The sequence below is a fragment of the Cottoperca gobio genome, chromosome 1, assembly GCF_900634415.1.
Source record: "Cottoperca gobio chromosome 1, fCotGob3.1, whole genome shotgun sequence".
Taxonomy (NCBI): Eukaryota; Metazoa; Chordata; class Actinopteri; order Perciformes; family Bovichtidae; genus Cottoperca; species Cottoperca gobio.
In genome coordinates this window covers 18,158,384-18,183,747 of record NC_041355.1, presented here as the reverse complement: position 1 = coordinate 18,183,747, position 25,364 = coordinate 18,158,384, and the positions used below count along the sequence as shown (strand labels likewise).

The 25,364-nt window shown below is 39.6% G+C and overlaps 1 protein-coding gene across 1 annotated transcript in view; it reads right to left on the bottom strand.

The window, feature by feature from the left end:
* cnnm2b (cyclin and CBS domain divalent metal cation transport mediator 2b) overlaps positions 1 to 25,364 on the bottom strand; it is a 35,949-nt gene that overhangs the window by 7,986 nt on the left and 2,599 nt on the right. The window contains exons 2-4 of the mRNA XM_029440945.1: positions 3,763 to 3,906; positions 2,400 to 2,537; positions 685 to 854 (exon numbers count right to left, since the gene is read on the bottom strand). Of these exons, the coding sequence (XP_029296805.1) occupies positions 685 to 854; positions 2,400 to 2,537; positions 3,763 to 3,906 (452 nt within the window). The remainder of the gene's footprint in view (positions 1 to 684; positions 855 to 2,399; positions 2,538 to 3,762; positions 3,907 to 25,364) is intronic.

Here is a 25,364-nt window from a genome sequence, read left to right as displayed (position 1 = left end):
TGTTTTTATCGAGTGAAATATTCTGCAGGAATCCATATTTGTTGGCGTTTAGCCTTTCAAAAACTTTTTTACTGTTGGGAACACAAAGGGAGGAACGCACCTGTATTACCAGGCACCATAAAAAACATTTATAAAAAATAAATGTTCAGGGTGATGAAGTCATAAAATATGACATTCAAAGCTTCAATCGAAAACAGAAGCTTCAAGTGTAAATGTAAAAAAGAAGACATTTGGTACAGCCCTACTCTTATTTCAGGCCAGACATTTGTATAACTAACGAGCTGTTGATCTAGGGTATTGTTGCTTGCTTAAATCCAAAGTGCCCTGCAGTACAATCATACCATGCATACCTTTTTAGGATGCGTGGCCCCTGTGGGAACAAACCTGCAGCACAGCTCTGTTAGAGGGACGGCTATACTGTGAAAGACTGTGGGAACGAGGAAGAGAATATCTTGTTGTACTACCAGCAGCATGTCCCTGTCTTAAATGTGTTATGTGTAATGTCTAGTGTAGTTTGGTTAGGGTACAAATACTTTCAAAAATGTCTTAATGGAGGAAATATTGTCCTTGTAAGTGACATAAATCCTATTTGGTGCTGTTTTAAACGCAGGGGTCCAGCGCTGGGTCCGGTGTTGGACATTTTGCAATATGTCCTTCACTTTGTGCCTCATTGTGTTCACACACCTGCAGTATGAGGATGAAATAATCCACGGGCTTGTTCCTGTGGAAGAGGTAGTGCTCCGCCGCCCGCTTGTTCTTCTCGTCGTATTTCAGCTCCTGGATGACGTTGGGGTGCTTCAGCAAGCGCAGCAGAATCTTTTCTGACATTTGCACCGGTGCGAAAGGCTCGATCTCTGAAGAACCGGGGAGAGACAGAGAGGGAGACTGTAAGGAATTTGAAATATGAATTAAAGTCAAACACATACACATGGGGCTGATAGCAATATCAATATTTGAGGGTTTTAACAAATGACAGATTTGTTTTCTGGAGTGCTGCTTGGACAATACACGCAGTTTGATGATGTCACCTTCTGCAATAATGGTGATAGAATTCATTTCTGACATTTTATTAATTGACTAAACATCCAATTAACAGAATTGGTCCCATGCAAAAACCACCTGCACAAACAGATTCATTCTTAAAGGAATAATTAACCAAAAAAATGAGCATTTGTATATCAATGACTCTGCGTTAGCTTGAATTATTGTATGACTGAAGTATGACTCCTCGGTGAACGAAGAATCCAAAAACGGATCTGCCGTGTTTAAAAACAGCAAAACTTTATCGAATCATTTGTTTACAAACTCTCACACAACTCGTGCAGAATATTCCAAGTCTCATTCATCCAGTCGTATGCTCACTACTGCTATAACACATGCATTGTCGCTAACACCTTACTATTTAAAACATTTCCTCATAAAGTTTCAGCTTTTACATAGTTTTGCTGCTGTTAAAAGCGGCCAGCATTTACTTCATTTCATCAAGGATGTTCTCCGTCTATATACATATACAGCCCTAGTTTAATATTGTCTCAGCAAACTAACATCCAAACATGACCAAAAACACATTTCTGACTTTTAAACACTGTATCCAGGTTGTGAGTGGTCTGCTTCATCCACCTAATGGGCCAATCAGCTCGTTCAACTGAACGGCGGTGATATGTGTCAGCTGGCTGCTGGCTCCACCACCAGGAACTAAACTCCCTAATAGCCTTTAGAGGAACTTAATCAACGCTTAGCTGCTAGGTCAAAGTTCTGAAGCAAATCCAACTGCAATGAGGCATAGTCATCCTCTGCTGCTGCTGCTGCTGCTGCTGCTGCTGCTGCTGTAGTAGTGCTGCTCAGATATTCTGCAGCCTGTTCAGAAATCCATTTCCCAAGGGAAAGCGGGTGAAATATTTCACATTTTACACTAAGTATGTCGACTTGTGTGAGAACCCCGATCATAGGCCAAAAATGCTGGATGTGATGTCACTGAGGAACGCGTGTAAGCAAACAGGGTGGTGTTTTTAAAGCTGTGAGCTAAGAGCTCAACATGTAACCTCCAGTGCATGACACGCAAGCAAATAGACGGCGGGTTGTTTTTTTTCCGGATCCGCTCGCAGTCTGCACAGACATCCCGTGCCGCGCTCCCGAGAGGCCTTCCACCTCTTCACACACACATACACACATACTTGTTGTGAGTCCTCACACAACTCATTCCCTCACACACACAAACAACAGATACTCATTCCACACACATACTCACTCCTCCCTACACCCACTTGCCCAAAACTCAAAGCCCATACGGGCACATGCACACACAAACAGCTCACGCTCACACACACACACACACTTTCCCCACAGTGAGGGGTTGAGGGCACACTGGGGGAAGTCAAGCAGCAACGCAGCCCACTTGCCTGTTGCTAGGAAACGCAGGGTAGCCAGCAGAAGCTGAGGTGATATTTTAACCTTCATTTCATTGTCGGTAGGCTTGAAGGCAGAGAAATCCTGCTTCCTTTCACGATGGGTGATTTTCTTCTTCGTCTTGTTGTCAGCTGAGGAGGGAAAATGAAAAAGTCGAGCGTAAGACACAAACTAAAACTTTTTGTGCAACAGCAAAAGGTCGATTCACGGCACTCCGCAGACAGTGAGCGAGTCCTCCCGGGTCACAGGGTGACTAAACTTGAGTTACCCAACGCTTATTGCTCTTTCCGGAAATGTAGCTGTGGTGTTCTTCTCAGAACTAAAAGAGAGCTATAGGGGGCTACATTGTTAGCTTACCACATTCTTAGCATTACTTAAAGCCATATGTATAAGGGCAACAAATAGACTGGCACGTACTCCACGTCTGCAGGCCTTCACCATGAGAGCTGTACCAGTGCAGTGCTCATGGGTTGGTATGACTCACTGTATTAACAAGTTAGGACATAAGTCAAACTAATTGTGACTATACAAAATGATTCATTTCTCCTTGGGTGTAAAATGTAAAAACAACTTGGACTTTTTCAGGTTTTGGTGTACAACACAAATAAGAGAATCAAATCTTAAATGAAAAACATTAAGCTGTTTTTATTTACGTAGAACTGAAGAATAAAATTGAAATTAGTTAAAGTAATATTGTCGAAACACCACAGCTGGCCATAAAGCTTCATTTAAACAATGTCACACAAACTTATTTCACATTTCTGGCGTAGGATTGAGGACATTTTTAAAGCTGCTATAATCAATATTATACCAAAAGACATTTATTTACTCTTACGCGTAGTGATATTTATTCATCTAGATTGATATCAGCCGATATGTCCGACACTCTGCAACTCTTGCCAAAACAATCTAGACTGATAAATAGCACTACAGGTAAGAGGGAAGATATTGGGTTGAATATAGATCGGTGCAGCTTGAGTTATGCACTCAAATTGTCGTTTAATGTAAACAAACCTAATTCAGCACCATTCAAAATTGATTCAATTTAGTTAAAACTGAAATTCCTTTTCATCTCCACAATGCCTTTTGTCACATTCTCGTACCATGATATATTGTGCCATGGCCATAAAACATTTGTCTATGTCATAGCAGCGCGTGTGTATATTTGAAAGTCCCTGCAAGTTTACAAAAATGTGTAATCAGATACATTTTCTGTTTGAGTTAAACCCACATAAAGTTGGTTTGAATGGTCACAGCATAATAAAGCTATTAGCCCTGTTACTGTGAGAGGCTAGAGATGCCTTGAGGTGAAACAGTCTAAAGGGGGGGTGTATGAGCTTCGAGAGGGGAACCTACTGTACAAGTCAGTCTCATCCAGGATCTCAGACTTGATGATTTCTTCAATGACGTCCTCCAGGGTCACAATACCCAGAACCTCGTAGAACGGGTCTCCCTCGCCCTCGTTGTTCACCCTCTGAACTATGGCCAGGTGGGATTTTCCTAGCAAAAACACACACAGGTTGTACATTTAGGGTCATTAATTGATTAAGGGAGTTCAATATGAGTGAGGCAGTGATGGAGGTACAGGTGAACTAACAGGCGGGGACACACATGGCTATTTCCACTTTGATCCTGATTCTGCAAGTGTAGCAATTTAACATCCTGTATAACATATACATACTTGGTATTTTACACTGTGAGATAGGAAAAACAAATCAAACTTGTGAGATAATGTTGTGCCTGTCGTAACAATGAGGCTGCAGTATGTATTACAGCACAAGTGACACAAAGTGATCGGTTGAATCACAAAGGGATGCAGGACAATGGTAGTTCAAGTGTTAACAGTGCCAGCAGAAACTCAAACAGCCAGAGAGACAGACAGACTGACAGTCCTAAATATCATCATATAAGTCCCCTTAGCCCTCCCTCCCTCCACATCTGCGTTCCCAGGACCCTCCTGTGAGCTGTACCATCTGAAAAAAAGAAAAAAGCAACAAACTGCCGTGTATGCAGAGAATACTGTCAAGCAAAACGCTAAACAAATTCTTTGCCTTTTCTCAGCTTGTGATCATTTAAAAGGAATTTTCCAGAGGCCCAGGCTAATATTAGCCCCTGCAAAATGAAGTTTCCATTCCGCCCCGGCGATATTCTCACCGAGCAAAGTAACAGACCGGGCGAAGCCTCCGCTGTGTGATCAGATTGTCTCGGAATGGGCCGTTTGCATGCAGATACACCCTGGTGTAAATAATGGAGGACGTCAGTGTGCTTATGTGAATGCACGTGTGTCAGAGTGCGCGAGTGTATAGGTGTGTGTGTGTGTGTATTTCTGGAGAACACAGGTATCTCACTAAGTCAGTGCTCACATGCTGTTTCAGCTAGTGTTGGCTGCTTTGGTGCAGGACAGAGGGCTGATCACCAAGAGAGTTTTATTGCACTGCAGCTCACTGCGTCCTCGCAGCAAGACAGCACACTGATGATGTGCAGTGTGCAGAGCCTGAGAGTCTGAATGTGAGAACACTGTGAGCATTAGATGGAGAATTGATGCTTTCAAGAAATATACTTAGGTTTCACCTAATAGATTGGCATGGGAGATCCCCGAAGAGAAGTATGAATAATGTAAGCACCATTACAAAGAGTCAAACGGAAGGAAATATTAAAGTCCTATTTTTAAGAACATTAGAGTCTTCTTGACTTCTTGAGCATGTTGCTTTATCACTGAGAGTTGGGTTTAACTAGGGCAAACACAAATGGAGCCTCAGTGGGTTAAAGCAATCAAGCCTCAGAAGTCCTTGAGCAAGCAGTTACTCTAAACTGCCCAGGGAAAGGCAAATGGAGTGGCCAGCAAAGCACAATACAGTGAAACAGATCAATGCTTACTTCCTTCTCTTTAATGGTATCCACTCTACTCATGGCAGGTTTACAAACAACGCCTCCAAATGTAGGTCTCTATGCAAATAATGTCGACCTTAATGTGACTTTATTATGTCGAAAGAAGTGAACTGAACATGAACATTCAGAAAATATGCCAGTAATGTGAGGCCATTTAATTTAATTTAGTTTCCAGCACAAATCCACTTGTTTCGAGATGTTTTTTTTTTATAAAGTCACATCTAAGTAGCTGTTTTTGTGTCTTGTTATTTAAAGGAATACTATTTGGGAAAATACCGATTATCTTTCTTACTTAGATGAGGAGATCTTCACCACGTTCACGTCTGTTTGGTAAATATAAAGCTACTGTGAGCAGACAATTAGCTTAGCTTAGCATAAAGACTGGAAACAGCTAGCCTGGCTCTGTCCAAAGGTAACACAAATACTGAACAGCACATGTAAAGCTCACTTATTAAGGTTATATCTGTTTTGTTTTTTCCTTAAAATAAATAAAGTGTAAATAGGACATATTGTGGTCTTCCTGTCTATGCTAAGCTAAGCTAACCAGCTGCTGGATGTAGCTTCATATTTATCGTACAGACATGAGTGGTATCGATCTTCTCATCTAACTCTCAGCAAGAAAGTGTATCGGCGTATTTTTGATCAAACTCTACCTATCTACCAATTTACCTATTATTTTAAGGAATTTGGTAAGGAGCAATAATTCAATTTGATCAAAGTATGTTAAAACAAGGTTGACTTACTAGATTTTTCAAGAGCTTTCAACCTCTTTAATTTACTTATGAATTATTTTAACTAATCCATAATTACTGTTTACATATTACCATATTTGAAGAATATTAAAAATGGTATATTGACCTTGGGTTGAGATTATCAGCAGGAATGAACTTTCCCACTTAAGAATACTCAACATGTCAAACAAAATCCACTGGATATTTGGTGTAAAAGAAAAACAGCTATTAATGTTCCAGCGAGACTTTCCTGATGAATATAGTATTATATACTCTTTCAACCAACCACAGAAAGGACAAAATAACAATAAACTTTACTGTACAACTCATTACATTAAAAGTTAAATCAGTGCACAGAGTAATGATTTGTTTAAGTATCTTTTCTTAGGGATGCCGTATTGGATTGAATACATAAAAAAACTGTTCTTTTTATTGCGTACTTGTGCTTTATCAGCCAATGGGAATGACCTCAACATAACCTCACTTTTCTGACACAAAACGTGGCCCGACCTCCGACCTTAATGTGTCCCAATTGATAAGAGGTGGAGGACATTGCTGATATCACATACAATCTGTTCTGTTCTGTTCTGCTCTACACGCGGCCATGTGCTGGCACAAACACACTGACGTAACAGCGCAAGTCATCTGTTTGACAAGTTAAAATAAAACACTTTCTATCACCTCCTTCAACATAAGAGTTTACTTCAACTATTAGAGATGACCCGTTGTAAGAGCTTTAACAGAGGCCACATAGTTCACTGGTTAAAAAAAGCAACACAGGAAAGAAATGAATGGGAAGCTATTCAGTAGAAATGACAGAGAAAAGAATGTTTATGCAAAATGTTTATTCTACAGTCTGTCCCATGGGCTATAATGTAAAAACAAAGACATTTCACAAATTCCATGGAAGCGACAGCAAAGCTATGGAAATTAGGCTACATATTTAACTAGTGACATGCATTGAGCAAATATTTTGCCACGAAGTGCCGTGGCTCCAAGGATGGCAACGTCGGTCACTTGGTCGGTTGAACGGCCACTTTGTTCCAAAGTAAAATATGGCAATAAATATTGGATGGATTGCAATTAAAGTTTATACTCATGGTGTCCAGAGGATGAAGCCTACTAACATTGGTGATCCCTTGACTTTTCTTCCAGTGCCACCAGCAAGTTAGAAATATCTTCTACATGAATTGGCACAACGTTTGGTACAGACATTCATGGCCACCAGATGACAAGTCCTAATGACTACCAAGAGGTTAATTCATGTTTCCCTTGGGTTAAATTGTAATAACCTTGGTGACCCCCCTGACTTTTCCTCCGGCATCCAGCAGGCCAAAGTTTTCCCTTATCCTGAGATATATCTGTACATCTACTTGGTGGATTGGTACAACCTTTTATTAGATATTCATTGTTCCCAGAATACAAATACTTTTTGAATTTGGTGATCCTGTATCCCTCCTTTGTGGAAACCTTTCAGAGTGAAATGTCCCAACAACTATTGGATGGATTTCCACATTCATGAATTCAGCATGAATTGTAATCACTTTGTCGTTCCCTGATTTTCCATCTATTGCCATCATCAGGTCAAATTTTACTTTGGTTTATGTACCCATGTAAATTTCTCTTCTGGTGTTGTTGACTAAAGTCTATTAAAAGTCTATTTCTGTCTCTGCCAATGTTACACACCCACACACACACCCACACACACGCTCATCTTTCGCACAGTAGCTCCACTCCATATGGTTTTGTCTTGCAATCCCACAAGATGAGTGCATACTTTCCAGTTTCCCACAAAGACAAAATACCACACAAGTGACAGAAGAAATGCAGCTTCTGTCTTCCATAAATATATTCTGAGACAGCCTGTTTATTCGTAGCTCCTTAGCTGCTGCTATGGCATTGGGTTTTGTGGGGGGGGGGCTGGAGGTAGAGTGGAGAGGCTGAACCTCTGGACCCTCTGGAGCCTGGATCTTGGCAGTGGGCCACGGGTAGAGCGTGTCCTTGCGAGGACCAGTCGTCTGGGGTCCTATAAGCCACCACTGCTGCCTGACATCTGGGGCTGTCTAGCTGGGCTGATGCTGAAGGCATGCTGGGTAGTCAGGCACACAGGCACACTGCACACACCAGGGTCGGGGGTCGATTCACTTTCAATTTGATCCAATAAGGAATAAGCATGTTTTACGGTAAAACTCTCTCTCACTCACACACACACACACACACACACACACACACACACACACACACACACACACACACACACACACACACACACACAGGATTATTTAGTTTCCCCTAACAACAAAGCAGCAGATGACTCAGGTACCAGGAAGTTCTTAATCTCACTGAGGAGAGATTTAGGGATCGCAACGAAAGTTGAGTGCATTAAAACACTGGCTGCGATAGGATAAAGATGCAAAGCAAAAGATCTACTCCACAGGGCCGTAACCATTTTGAGATGACCCCCTAATAGCTGTAAAAATGGAAACGTCCTGGTGGTGGTAAAGGAAAAGTCAAGGGGTCACTAAACTCAATAGTCTTCACCCTCTGGGGACCATGAATGCCTGTAGAAAATGTGTTTGAAATCCATGCAATGTTTCTTGAGATATTTTAGTCTGGAGAGAGGCCACTAGCATGGCGCACCATCTGCAACTTTACATAATAAAATGTAAACTACACTTCAGGTCCTTTAATTCCGAGGGGGGTAAAAACACACAGAACATAAACTGGGCCCCCAATGATAGCTACAGCCCTGCTATCCCGTGTTGGAGGCATACACTCTCTGAAGATACAGGTTCCTTTAGATGGCACACAATTGTTGCAAAGATATATATCATCCAGTAGATCATAAATAATTTTAAGTATAAATATATATATTTATACCCTGCAGGTTAGAGCTGTAATGATTAGTCGACTAATCGACAAATGCAAAAATGGCAAGAAAATGCCATTTTCAGCCTCTCAAATATGGAGAGTTCCTGCTTTTCTCTGTCACATTGAACTGTGGATATCTTTGGATTTGGGACTGAAAAACAAGACAATCCAAAATCATCACTTTGGACTTTTAGAAACTGGGATAGACATTTGTATTTACTATTTTCGGATATTTTAAAGGTGATTCATAGATTAATCAGAAAATAATCATCAGATTAATTGATAATGAAAATATTTGTTAGTTGCAGCCCTATGGTAGATTGACAAAGGCCTAAATTAAAAGCACGCCAACTCATGATAGCTGCACTGGCCCCAACTAACAGTCAATCAATCAATTGATCGATCGCTTTGCATCAATATCTATCTATCATCCATCAATCCAGTCATCCATTCATTCATCCGTAATCCAAAGCCAAGCCTGAGAACCTCCACTCAGGCCTTCAGAGACCAAGCTGTGTGCTCTTTTCCACCATTCCCAGCTTATTTATGGAATGCAGCTTTGTCATATTTTTCCATAGCGCAATTTCCCCCTATAAATAGGCACGTAAGGTTCGGAGAGTTGGGGTGGGAGTATGAGGGGTCAGTATCTGTTGTGGACACTCATCATTGCCCCCCTCCCTGTCTTGCTCTCCCCCTATTTTTCCAAATATTTGAGCACTGACAAATATAGTGCAATGTTAGAGTGATGGGAACCCATCGGACAGTCTTTCTTCTAAATCTACCTCCAGTGAAAGTTTCCAGCCATTCTGACCCATTTTTCCATTGATATGGACAAAAACGTTACCCTGATGCTGGAGACGTGTAGACATGCAATGAAATAACATTTGTCTGTGTCTTGGTCTGTATTATCTGGGGACAGAAGGGGAATGTGTGTCTGTCTGTATGTTTGTGTTTAGAAGTGTCTGTATTTTCTTGTCTGGAAGTTATATAGATAAAACAGATAAATGAAATAGTATTAATATAAATAAGGGAACAAATTAAACATATTCAGTCAATTAAAGGGAAAGTACAGCTGCTGCTCTGTAAGATCTTTGGGAAAACTATGAGTGACTTCACGCAATGAATATGACTACACAAGGGATTCTTTGGTTCCCTCTCGATTTTTAAATGTTATGTGACGTGTCACGTGGAATATGATGTGTCACGTGGCAATTGATGTGTCATGTGACGTGTCAACTCAACATACAAAGTGTCAATTTTTGAGAATCCATACAGCATCACAAAACACAATATTATGATACAATACTGTATCCATATGTTCTTACACCCCGATTGTTTATACTTCTACAAACATTAACATATTTGTATCTTAATTACTTGCAACCCTTCTCCAGGCAGGAAGTTAAATCAATCCATCAGCTTGTTTACTGTTACTCGTGACCAGTGGATGAAATACTTTGATCTTTTACTTAAGTAATAGTAACAATACCAAAGTGTAGAATTAGTCTGTTACAAGTACAAGTCCTGCATTCAAACTTTTACTTTAGTAAAAGTACAAACGTATTAGCATCAAAATAGACTTATACTACAAAAAGTAACAATACACATTCTGCACAATTGCCCATATCAGAATAATATATGGTATATTATGGAATTATGATTATTGACGCATTAATGTGTTCATCACGTCAATGTTGCAGTTGGTAAAGGAGGAGCTTATTTATTTATTGTATATACTGCTGAGTAGCTTGTGAATTTCCCCATGGGATCAATAAAGTTTTATTTGATCTTATCACAATACGTGATATATTATTTGTTGATTATATTTAGTATTATTAATCTCAATCTGAATGTTCAAAGTAAATAAAGTTACAAAATAAATGTAGTGGAGTAAAAAGTACCATATTTATAAATATCTAAGTAAAGTACAAGTACCTCAAAATTCTACTTAAGTACAGTCCTTGAGTAAATGTACTTAGTTACCGTCCACCACTGCTCGCGACACCACATACATTTTCTTTTTTTGTCTTGGTTGGTTGGTGTCCCTCAGAACAAGAACACTACGTGTAGCAACATGGCGTGCATTAACCGTAGCTTAGCAGCAACACACTTCATTATTCTGACAGAAAACAGTTGCCGTCTCTAGTTGCAGCAAAGAATACAAATATTTTTTACCCAAGTTCTTATTTGAATTCTTTTTTATGATAACCATAATGTTCCTCAATATAGACACACAGGAGTCTTCTGGGTAAATTGCCAATGCTACAGGGTTATACTACTCGTTGGTTTTATTAAGTTTGTGTCAATATTAAAAGTGATGCTGGAGATTTCATAATTCAAGATGAATTCTCTTCCATCCAGGTGAAGTTGGGCCTAAATACTACGTGTCCCTGAGCACCAGCAGTCAGTGTGGCCCATCGTGCCAAAAAAGGCTTGCATGCTAACGGTTGTGTCACTATGTTTGTGCTTTCCCCTACACAACAGTCTCATAAATTGCTCTAGAGCTCAGAATGTATTAAGTCATTATATCCCAACCTGTGTACTGTAATGCTCAACATGGTGAGGAAACATATTCTTATGTCCAAGACCATAGCACTTCATTTCCCTATTGACATGTGGTTGTGAACAAGTAGGGTTTCGTAGTCTCAGGCTATTACCCTTGAGTTACGGGGATGGTCTGTAATTCACTGGGCATTCAGCTAGACAGCTGGGAAACACACACACACACACACACACACACACACACACACACACACACACACACACACACACACACACACACACACACACACACACACACACACACACACACACACACACACACACACCAAGCTAAACAGTCCATGATAAGCAAACACAAGGCGAATGCAAACGACACCACATTTATATATTTTTCTATTACTGTTGAATTTCTGATTTAACTATAATTTCAAAAACACAACAAAACAGGCACAATATTCTATTGCTGACACCAAATACTATCAAACGTGTGTGAAGATAAAGCATGGAGACTGAAATTACTAACTGTAACTGTTTGAAATCCCTGATAGATTGAAAAATGGTACGTTCTGGAAGTACTGTCACAAGTCATTAGCACATTAAACGATTATAATAGTGTATTACCATAAACAAGAAAGAAAGAGAGATGACTCAGCTACCAGCCTCGCCACTGATATGAGACTGTCTGGTTTCGTAGACAGTACAGCGTCAGCTAATGAATTGGTAAGCACTCTTGTTATAAAGGGGTTTATGGGAAATGTAGTCTCCGGTATAAAGGGTGGGTTAGTGGTTACACATTGTTCTGTGCTCAGAAAGGCATAAGATAACACAGTGACAGCATTTTCATGCACATCATTTCCCTGTTTTTTACCTTATTCTGACAAAAATAAATATTCTACCTGCTCACTTATTTTAACTGCACTATATTTCGGTGTGACATTCGGTGTGACATTTTCTGAATCTGCAAAATAACTTAAGCTATCAAATAAATGTAATGCAGTAAAAAGAACAATACATCCCTCTGAAAATGTAAAAACTCAGGTAAAGTACTTCAAACTTGTACTCAGTACTTGAGTAAATGTACTTAGTTACATTCTACCACTGGAGTTCAGTCACTGATGCTTGGGTCCCTTGGCCTTTGGGTAAAAACAATACAGTTAGCATCATATGGACTAATCAGGGTAACGCAGAGAAGTTAAGTCTGCTCACAGCTCCTAACTAACCAACATTAAGGGGCCTTGGTCACAAGATCACTCTGCTGCTACTAGCCAGTGGTGTTTCACTACACACACACATACAGTACAGCCAAACACACTCACACTGCTGGAATGACATTGTTGTTCATTCAGAGAAGCAGCTTGCTGTCGTAGCTGGCTGCGTTTGTTGTTGAAAGGTCCCCTGGGTGGAGATTCCTTTGGGCCTCAGTCATAAGGAGAGGCATCAATGGGAAACCAGTGGGGATAAATGAATGGGCCTGCGGTCAGGTGCTGCTCTGTTATGTGAGTGTTGCAACTGCTGAATGGTGATCACATCAGACAACGATGACAAGAACTGGGGGTGTTTTTAAAGTAGCAAAACACATGAAAGTAGAACTGTGTCCGTAAGGATTTTTCGCTTGAATTTTTGAACAACGTAAACTAGTTTGGCGGAGCTTAAGCCAAACAAAGTGCTTAAATAAATACGTTTTATCACTAGACATATTGAATATATCGATCGGGTTTAGGAAAACACATCTTCAAAGCTCTGTGTGCTAACTTGGTGTAACAGCAACACCCTGGACAGAAACTGCAGCTTGTTGCACTTTGACTAATTAAACACCGACTCGAAACATAGTGTCAGTATCGATCCGATACTGCCGAAAATCACAGCATCGGATATCGGAGAAGAAAAAAACTGTAATAATTAAGTTGTATCTATTAACTTGTATTACTTGTCATTTGTTCAACTTGTATAGAAACAGAAATGTGTCGGGATGTTGATGACAAACAACAGCTGGGTGCAAACTGTTTCTCTCCGTTTCTGTATTTATGCTAAACACATCTTGACACCAGCTCTGTGCTTAAAGCGACACGATGTCGCTTTCAAACAAGGAATAAACTAAACGTGAGGAAGATGCGAGCTGACGAGAACACGTATCAGGCGCACACCGTGTCGCAGGACGTAAGGCACCGCCCACAGGGTTAACTAATGACGAATACTAAGTTTTAAGGGAGTCCCATCTCTGTACAGCTCCATATCGTGCCATGTTTGCTAAGCCACGTCCGCTTTTGAACAATCCAATCAAATTTGGGGGATTTGATTTTAAGCCCTCTCTTAATTATACCCTACCCACTATTCTGTTTCACTTGGCAATACTTTACCCTATGGACGCTAAAGACGCTTTAACAGCCGCTTCCATGTGGCTTTAAGCTCAATGCCATTTGTTTGTATATATGACATGTGTTTAAAGTTGAGGACAATAAAACATTTAGCTTACTTGCCAGGTTGTTAGTAGGAGCGAGTTCTGTGAGCAGTAAGCCGTTGATCATTTGAGTGGATCGTCCACTAATCACAGGGTTGACGGTTCGATCCCCGGCTGTGATGTGTTGGTGTGTGTGTGTGTGTGTGTGTGTGTGTGTGGGTGAATAAGAGGTAAATTGTACATTTCTTTGGATAAAAGTGCTATATAAATGCAACAATATCACTTGTTTAAGTCACCTCTTATTGTGCTTAATCCTTTACAATCGTAGACAGTAAAGTGCGATTTATGTTCAAAGAAATTGCTGACATGTTTTTTTTTACAATACTTCCAACAATAAAAACACCAGTAGTGAAAATCACCATAATCAGCAGCAGTAATGTGTCACGTGGCTTACGTAGCTAATTAAACACCTGAAAACACGCATTTTTGGCACTGAGTACTTTGAGCTTTAAAACTCATAATTAATACCTTAATAAAAACAATTAGCCGGGGCGAAATCCTTAAAGCTAGAATGAGCTAAGTGGTCTATAAAAAAGCTCCCGTGCTTTGTGCAATAGGCTTTGAGAATGTGGGTTGATGAGGAAAACATGAAACCTGTAAGAACTTCCTGCATCCTGTGTTGTTTTTATTACATTACTGCCCACATAAATCAGTCAATTTGTTCCTGTTTTATAAAATAGATGAGATAAGATATCGATTATTATTCATTTGTCTTGAGCTCCAAACTGCTGCATCACACAACACCGCTGCCAACAACGTCACAATGCACATTCACGCATAGAACATAGATTATACACTTATCAAGCATAAACTTGAATTCACATGTTGAGTGTGAGACTGTAGTTCTTATAATCCAGAATTTAAACTTAAACCATTAAAACAACCTTACTTAAATGAACTAACAACATCAACAGAATGTGAAGAGGTAACAGTGTTGACGTTGTGTCAAAGACGTCTGTGTGTTGTGTTGCAGAGATCTACTGAAATTAGCATGCTAACTGCCTAGCACCGCTCCACCCGGTCTTGTAATACCACTTGTTTCTCTAGAGGCGATAGTGAGTCACTGTAGCTCCAGTCTGTGCCAGTGCCGGCTCTGTCGACCTCTCCCCTCCTCCGGCGGGCTGCTCTCCTGGCAGCGCCACCACCGGGAAGATGAGACGAATATTTGGGTCGTTTTCTAGTTTCTGCCACTTTGGATTTAGTCCAATAAACAAACTGACGTAACGTTACACGGACTACAGCCCCGTTAACATTAGTGCCCAGTAAACACAGATGATCAGCTCCACCTGAAGATTATGAGACAGCAGAGCTTTTTGCTCTCAGAGTTTCAGCAGTTTGGTAAAACGTCTTATTCTTGAACACTGACTGACAGACATTACACAGGAAATGCAATACTCAATATAAAGAATACATTAAAATACAATAAATATGCCAAACTACTACAACTAAAATATGAACATTAGATGGTATGGACCCAGTTTAGAGGTGAAATACTGCCCCCTATTTCTTAGGAGCAGGTGGCTCAGAATTACACATTGAATATTAAATACTGAAAGGCAGAAAAAGACAATAGTTTAAATAAATAAAACCAGGGATAATCAAACCAGATTATGAATAATCAAGTCGCTATATATTAGTCCCCAATAAAATCATATCAAACAATATTACTACCTGTATAATATTTTAATGGATGTAATGAATTAATCTTTGTTTATCCTGTAATGTGGCTAAACTGTCTGCCCGAAGGTAACATCTCAAATTATGTGTTCAGAATGTGAACTAAATAATAAATAAATATGCACTAGTGTAAATATCACTTTTGGTTAAATCTAAAGAACAGTACATGTTATGCACTTCATGTTCAAATGATGACTTAGTTATTAATAACCTTTCATTTAAATAACATTTTATAGGAATATCAATCAGTTAGTAGTTAAATCTCAGCGTAAAAGAGCTGTAAAGGTTTATCAACATCTTATATTTACAGTGATGATTAATAATATAATAATTAAGTCTGTCCATTTGTCTATGTTTGTGTTGATTCAAATACCGCCACCGTGTCACAGCAGAAAGACGTGAACTAAATCTGCAACATTTGTTTTCATTATTGATTTATCAGCCGAATATTTTGTACATTACCAGATTCATTTGTTGGTCTACAAAATGTCAGAAAATAGTGCAAGATGATCTCAAAATCCAAAGTTATTGACTTTAATATGAAAAGAAAACAAGAATTCTCCATATTTGATATATTGTTGCATGAATAAACTACTTCAAGGGTAGCTACAAACACCGACATCTCTCACCTGAAACCAGGACATCAAGACTTAAAGACCTAAAATACTATATGACCACGGCAAAAGCACATTACTTCACACTGAAGAAGTTGAACTACAGAAAATCTCAATCTAGTTTGGTAGTAAAGCTACTTAGGAAAAGTCATTCAAACTGCTTTGTAGAAAGAAAATCAAACATATAATACGAAATAAACAAAATACAGCATAGGAAAAATGCCACTCAATTGAATTTATTTCAAAAAGTGCCAACTTGTTCAAACCAAGAGGCAAACTCTGGGGCTGAGCAGTGAAGCCCATGCTGCAGTGCCAAGAACTGCAGTTCATCGAGTGGCCACTTGAGGCTGGCTCCAAAGGGAGTCGATCTCCATCGACCCCCCTGTTAAAATGCCAACAGAAATAAACATGTTTACTGCCTGGAACAAAAAATGTTTTTGGTCTCTATCGCTAACTTTCCTATTCAACTGTACGTGGGGTGAATTTTTATATAACTCACGTTTTAACTATATCAAGGCTTAAAGTTACGCATTGGCGTGGCTGCTTTGAGTGACAGGTGTGTGCCGCCCCAGGAGTTAGACGGTGGCGTCACTGCCAAGATGGCGACTACTTTGAGCTTCACAACGGCTCTTAAGAAACCTATGGGTGACGTCACATATACTACATCCATGTGTTATACAGTCTATGGTTAGCACAGGTCATACATAAACCAAAAGAAAAAGTAACTGTTTTACTTGTAAATAAAGAAACAGGGGGCGGGTTGGTTCAATTACAGTTGAGAAGCAGTGGTACAATACAAATGGAAATGAATTCCAAAATTGTTTGTAGTTTCAGAAGTTAACTCCATAAACGCTGTCAAAAATGTATTTAATGACATGAATACTGCAAATATAAATGTAGTTGAACTACCAGCAAGCTGTTGCAAAACTACTAGTTTAAGTACATGTAGTTTATTACTCCCCAACACTGGGTGCGTGTTTCAGAAAGTCATCAAGCGACTAAAGGGTGCGCAGCGTGGAACTATTTTCATAAGTAAAATGAAAGCTGCAAAAGCATGTCGTGCCTGCAATGTCAGTGGAAAGAGCTACTTTCAGTTTAATCACTATGAAGAGGCACTTTTAGTGGAACCTAGTGTAATACTTATATCTATTCCTTGTTATTTTGTTAAAACATTTAAAAAGTAAAAATAAAAGTTGTGATGCAAGCTATTTATTCTTAAAATATTAACATATATAATTCCCTAAATAGTACGTTGGCAGTGTGAGGGCATGAAATGGTCAGATGCACTTTTGAAAATGACACTTTATAAGCTTTTGCTAATAAATGCTAACCAGTGGCTGGTGCCAATTTCTCATGAACAACCAAAACAGTACGTTAACGACCCATTAACTTTCATTAATAAATAAATCATAAGGCATTCATGTAAGTGTAATCCTAAAGTCTTGATGCTAAATCCTTTTACGGTTTTATTTATTGTTATTGATGTGCTTTAAATGGCCGGCTGAACTGAAACACAAGCACTGGTGAAGTCTCAGAAAAGTAGGCTCCATCAGCTGATTGTAAAAAAAGGCGCTGGTGTCTTTCTGTGCACTCCTGGGCCCTTCACAGGCCCGTCTTGGGTTTTCCTCCTGCCAGCAAATGGAGAGACGGACAGTGTGCCCGGTGTTATCAATGAAGCCAGCCTCTTGGCTCTCCAAAAAGTGCAGCTTGGAAGGCGTCCATGGCAGGGCATTAGGCCTGGAGGTTTGTGTCGTTTGTAATTTATAACACAGAGGGAAATGGGCAAGAGGACAATATGGAGAGAAGAGGGAGAGAGGGAATGTGGGAGGAGGGGGATGGGACTGCTTGCTGCACAAGCAAGTGGCTCTGCTTCCCTGAGTGTGCTGCACAGAGCCTGGTTACTAGGCTGACCAAGCTGGAGGGCTTTCTGTCCCTCTCGGAGGCACAGCCTGAAAGGGCCTTAGTTTTCCTTGTGCTCAAGTCCAAGTTAGACAGAAACTTTATAAAGATTAAGTTGTGGATACATACATGCAAGTGAAATGCAGACAGAGCTAACTGTGTGAGGAAAGGAGGTCTTGGTTTAAAGTGTTTGAGAGCAGCTTCAGTTTGTTACAGAGACTCATAAAGTGTCAAATATAAGCCAGTAAATCAGAATGGATGACTTTTATAAAGTATCACAACCTCCTTGTTTCACTCCTGCACTCCGCAGCTCAGTAACTTAACAAAAGTGACTGTTAACTGTGAGGAAAAAGGGCCTGGTTTTACAGAGTAGAGCTTTACACATTTGCACATTTCAACCCTCACTGCAACACCATCGTCACTCTTCTCCTACCTCCGAATCATCAGACAGCGACACTAATAGCAGCAATTTCCCTTCATTTCATGAGAATGACATAACGCACGGCCCCTAATGACCATGATAATATCTTAAAGACATGACTGCAGTCAAAACAAACCTCCTCTCTCCTCAGATACACAACGAATATGGCTTGTTACTAAGTACAGTTTGAAAGATTTTCAAAAGAAATCTTAATTAACCTTTATTTTATTTCCTTTAGAGAGACAATGTCTGCCACTGAATGCAAAATGAGCAACTCTGAGTTGTCTTGTCTTGATGATTATATTCACAGTTAAGTGGTTTTCAGCTCTGGGAGAGACTTTTTCCATTGATTGAATGGTCTTGAATGAACTTTTATTGCCTTCTAAATCATATTTCATGCGATCACTATGGACAGCTCAAATATGCTCATTTGGCATTTAATGAAATAGGATATGTTTTATTTTTCCCTTTAAGTCAAATAAAATGTCAAAGCACACACACAGAGATCTTAGTTGTTAACAATGAAGCACCAACCTGATCCTTTACAAGCATACACAGTTGCCTATTTCTCAGTCTGCTGTTGTGCTAATAGTTCTCCTATCATGTCAATTAGAAAGTCTCGATACTCTGTTAACGCCTTAGCTCTTTAAAAAGAAGAAAAAGTGTGATCTTTGTTTTGGGAAACAGCTTATTAAAAGGAACGTGGGGGTGGTTGCATTCTCGATTGCGTAATAACACATTTTCCTCAGTAGTGCATGGCTACAGAGCCTTGGCAACATGTTGCTGGAAGCAGACTCGGCTCCTTAACTACATCCACAACACAAAAAGGACCAAAGCCTTTCTGCAGGAATCGGCATCATCATGAGGCTCCCAGAAATGAAGTGAGTTGCTCGTGAGTCTACGGTCAAGTTATTAAGGAGAAAGGATGTGAAGCGACATGTACAACTGTGCTGAACGACAAAAACAACCTTAGAAATGTGTGAAATATAGACAATACGTTACACTGTTAGGATTTCCGTGGAGAGAATTCCAACCAACTGAGACCATGGTAATACAGAAAGACCAGTGTACCTGTTACAATAGGTGCCTCAGATGAATCCTACTGACTTCCTGGGTACAATATGGGACTTATTCTTAACTGGCTCTTCATAACAACTCATTGTACCTCTAGTCTTTTGATACATCAGTATTGCCACACAGAGGCGAGGAGCCCAGATCACAGAGGTTTAGATCAAAAGTCTTCCATGAAAGAGAAATTCACACAATTTCCTCTTCAAAGTGCGGTTTCATAACAAGTCATCTTCAAGGCGACAGGGACCTTGTTGTGATTTATTTTAAAATAGTAGCATGTTGTATTTTCTATAGCACCCTTTGTTGGTTGCAGGTTGACAAGTGAGGGCGTATTTGGGGGCTAAAGCACTTTTCTAAATAACGCCACGTACATGAAGCTGACACCGACAGTTGTGTGTTTGCTGAACCACAACAGCAGGAGTTGTAGGGAAGCACCACATAAGGCCATAGCCTACCTGAAGACTTGACTACACACAAAGGAAAACATCTTTACCTTAGCATCACATCACCGAGCCGCAAATCCACAATGTTTTTGTGTTAAATACGTAGTATGGGGTGCCCAGGAGAAAATGCATTTTCAAAGTAAAAGACATAATGCCAAATCAGACAGGCTTTGGGAATGCACTGCGCCTAGATTCACACTCCTCAACTGTTGTACTAATCGGGTCTTAAAAGCCTACTCCATGTTGTACCAGAATCTGAAGAATGTAGGCCAATTCAAACGCCAACACAACAAACCCAAGAGTTCAATCCAGACAACATCTAAATCACCAAAAGTCAATCGTGTATTCATTCGTTCATATTTCATGTAACTACTGAAAAAGTAGTTAGAAGTGTTAAGCACCACCTCTGGCGGTCAGTAAGGATGAAATAGAACCACTAGACATTACCTGCCCAACATCAAACAGCAGACAAACACAATTAGCACCAGAGTGAAGCACTAAGCGAGTAAAGAGCGAGATATTTCCCTTATGTACTGCAGTAAAACCACAAGAGTTTTGAACAGAGATTGAATATAGACTTATATTTGCATGTTGGCTGGGGAAGATATTACTCAATTCTAACATTGCTACATAAAAAATTGACTTGACTAAATCCGACTATGGACTAAATAAGAAATTGTTTGTAAAACGCTTGCCATAACTACATTAGCAGTTGACGTTAGCCTAAGAAAAGAAAATGACACTGTGATGGATCACCGACAGTACTTCCAGAAGGTTTCAAGTCTCTGCACAAGCTACGCTTTGGAAAATATCTTTTGGCAGTTACTTAAAGTGTTCATGATTTGTAGTATAATGGGCGAAAACATGCAAAACACCAGGTGGTCCTTTAAGTTGTAAGTCAAGAGCACAATAGAGGAAAAGTTACCATGCAACAGGTTTCTACAACAGCAGCTTTGGCCCTCCATCCAAAGGGGTTACATGAAAACTCAAACACATCCTTAAATGATACTCAGGTGCTAATGATAGAGAAGAAAATGCTCATCAAAAGTCTTTTTATGAACTAACTTTATCCATATAAATCCCAAAAGGCAAATGAGCAGGAAACAGAATTGGTGCAATTTCCAATAGTATAGTATATCAATTGACAGCATGTGGTAATATGGTAACTGTGCTGTTTGTAACATGTACGTGCCACATGCAAGCTTTGCATCAAAATGACATTGCTTACGAGAAAAGAATCTACTACTGATGCTGTCTACTGTAACACAAAGTATTGCGAAATGCAGACAAGCTTTGATTCGAGGTAATTAGTTCTGAGTTCAAAGGGGTGTCCCTCATCAGGAAACATTAAGTGTTCTTACCAACATGATGACATTTAATCCCAACACTCGTTGCAGCATTAGCACCAAGGGTTACCAGGCAAACACACTCAATTTCTAGACATTTTGCTATTATACGCTCCGCACAAACACCCAGAGAGAATAACAGCATTCGAAGCAAACCACAAAACTCCTGTCAGTGTTTTCAACAAGGCCAACAGAGAAAAGGAGTTTCACTTTAAGACAAAGTACTGAGCAAAGAGACCGTGAAGGCTGTTGAATCTGAATTAAGCATAGATTGGCCTATATTGCAGCAATCGGGGAACTAGTTCAAGACGTGCCAGGCCTCATGTAGGCTCTTTTACACTGGGGACCTTACTCTCCAACAGTGCAGCATGTATACCCTGGGCTATGAGTGAACAATAGCTGAACGGATAACACAACACACAGGCGGCTGACATTTTACCATGAGGATGTTAATTGACAGGTTTTCAGATGAGGTAGCGTTAACATAAATAAAAACATTAATTAAATTGGTAGTTTTATTGCGAGACACTACAGACAAAAACATTGTGTTTTCAATTTCGAGGCGGTTTTGCTTCCATAACACAAAATACACATTTAGGTGTTTATTTTACATACTTCGTCTATTTGCGTCTGTAGAAGTACTTAGTAGTAATTCGGCAAATGTTATTATTAGATAATACCTCATTTTCATATTTATACATAACATTTCAGAAAGCATGTAATACAAAATATTATTGACTTAATGTAACTAATCAACTGGGAAAGTTTCTTGGTGATATCTATTTGTTAATTGTTTTACTCTTTTCACCTGTGGTGACTTTTACAATACATATCTTTAAAGGCCGTTTTCTCAAAATGAGTTTTTTTCTCAGACTCTGAGGCAGAAGTCTCCTCTTCAGCAGCTCTGACATACAGCAAACTTTCCAGCTTCATTCTTCTCTTTATTCTGAAGGTTTTTACTGAGAGCTTTGTTCACATATCATTCATAGCCTGATTTATTTTCATTGTATTCCAAAAAACATGTCCAAATGTTTCACGTTGACAGTATTTTCTGATTTATGGAGTAATTTAAATAGATTTTCAAATTGAACTCTGTAAAATCGACTCTTATATGACAACAAAATTAAACAATAATTTTAAACCTGACTCCAGTGTTCAGATTTCTGTTCCGTATATTTATGCAAATTAGCACCTATTTGATAATGCCTTATAAATTTTCAGAAAATATTATTATATACAAAAAATGATTGTCTTAATGTAAGTAAACAACTTTTGTGGAGATATCTATTAGTTGAAATGATCACCCTATTCACCTGAAGAGTCTCCACTTAAAAGGAATAAGCAGTGTAACTACATACATTTAGACACCAAGTTTACTAGTTAGACACAAACTGAGAGTTTGTGTCTGTATGTTCAGTTTTAGCAAAGCAGGGAGACTATTGGGGAAAATTGTTTTTCCTTGTTTCTAGTCAAGTCCCAGTGCCCAACCTGGACTCCCAAATTTAAGTTAGACAAGTGGCCTGCCTTCCCCAGGGGCAGAAAGCACACACAACCTGATTTGAGCTCCCTAAAGATCCATACAGCAGATCCATTCCTCTTCTCACACGGCTGGTTACACTGCTTTTGAGCGAGTGAATAACTTTCGCTTTCAGGAATATCACAAATAATTCAAAGTCAGAAGGGCAGCTAAATTCCTGTTTCTGACTCAGCTGCTTGGTTTGGTCCCAAATGGCACACAGTGACCCACTCATTAACCGGTAAACCTGCAGCTTGACAAGCAGCCTCCTGGATGACAGTAATTGTTGCAATCGCAGAAGGAGAGCAATTAATGAATGGGTCAGAAGTTTCCAGAGGGGTGTCTGCCTCAATTAAAAATGAGCATGAATCCGACTGTAACCCCTAACCTAGGGCACGGGTCGAGCCGGGTACAACCTAAGCATGTGCGCATATCTTTACTACCAATAAAATGTTGAGCAAGTTCTACATTTGGATCTTTTGCTTTGCCATCTTTACTTTTCATGTATTCATATTTTCCTTTTTGTGATTTCTGACAGATTGGAGCACCTTTATCAGAGCAAGAACTAGTAATACAGTTAATTACGTATTGTTGTAAAGTAGAGATTTTGAGCGTAAAAACATCTCCTACAAATCCCCAACTGCAAAGAGAAACCACCTCGGCAGAAAGTTTATATGCAATGCTGCGACACAGTCTCTAATGTAATCGTGTTGCGGGGTTTTTTTTTTTTCCTCATTTTTTTGTAAGAGACTTCAGACGACAATGCAGCTCGGCAAGCGGCATCAAATTAATTAACAATGACTTACAATACAAAGCACTTTGATGTGAGTGTGCGCTGCGAACAGAGCCAGATTGACGGGAAACTTTGACCCCGCAGCCCTCCCTACAACAGTTGCTTATGACTTCTAAGAGAGGCTGAAGGCGAAATCCCTCTGGCGCGGGGCCAGCCGCAGAACACTCTGCCACCACACACTGGACCGGACCTATATCATGAACTATGTCTGCGACATAATGTGAACATGATGATTATGTGTTTTAGTGGGCGCGAACAAAGAAACAAAAACAGATACACCTGAGCCCACAATTTAAGTATTTGAGGTGTCCGTTGATTTGAACTTGGAGACCTTGGTAAACTCGGTATGGGTTTTAAAATGACTATATTATGCAGATTTACAATTCAGGCTATTATTCAACCAGGCTCAGACGAGCATCAGAGCCAAACGACTTGTTCAGAACTGGTATGATGATAAAACTGAGGAGTGTCCCTAAAAAACTGATATGTTGAACGGTAGGACCATACGTCTACAACACAGGCGATAAGACTGTTTTCAAATATTAGTCCATAACTTGCTTCACTTTGTTACCTGGAGGTTATGTTTTCGGTTTGGTTGTTTGTCAGCAGGATTACGTAAATAAATATTAGCCCAATTTTTTTCTGAAACTTGGTGGAAGGCTGTAGCCTGGGCCAAGAAAGAACCCATTACATTTTGGAGACACAAATTAGTTTTCACTTTGCGTTTGTTCACATTGCGAGATAGAGGTTAATATAGTATAAACCTTCGCATTAGTCGTTTAGACAACAGAACAATGTATTGTGGCGGCTTCTTTAACAGTAATGAAGTTAAACTATTGATATTTCATCAATAGTTTAGTTGAAAATGATTCTAGAAACAGAATATGTGTTTATGACACACATGTAGTAAACTGTGATTAGTTAATGACCACATAGCACATTTAGCATCCACAATCAGAGATGTCACTGCTTCCAGTCACCTATTCAAAAGCTTATGTAATAACGTGTGTATGTATTTGTTCTAGTTGCTGGATGTCTGCTGATACTCCAATGTAGTCCTTACACACAGACTCACATGTCAAGAACAGCCATAATACTTTCAAAAAGAACATTAGATGTCCACAGTCCACTTGGACTTGTGCAATAAGTGAGGCAGGAGATACTGCAAGGGTCATATATTTGGTAATAATGTTATAGTAATAATGCAGCAGAACGTGGCACAATGCCTTCATATTCAGTTTGAACTTTCTTTGTCTGAAAAATGATCAACAAGGTCAAGTGAATTGATGTTTCCTGCTGCTTATACATGTCTGTAAATAGTCAATTGGGATGAAAACGAACAAACTCCCCTATTATGTAAAGCTAATTTGGCATGGAGAGCTACAGCTAATTTCTGGTAATGGAGCTCAATGATTTGCTCTGTTTTCTTCCCCATTAATCCTCTTAAAAGTGAAGTGAATATTGTAATGAGCACGCAATGCACCAATCATGCTTTTCTCCACCACATTTTAAGTATTGATAAATAGGTTTCTGAACAGTTGTGCCCATGTATCACTTGCTTACACCTAAAGCTGCTTATCTGGGCATAGAGAAAGTACCGAACCTACACACACTTCCAGGAATGACTTAGTCAGAGGCAACAACAGAGAGGGGGGATGGCTATGCAAGACATCAGGTAAACCGTGGGTGAGGTAAACATCTTTCTCAAACGCCATGCGCATACACAC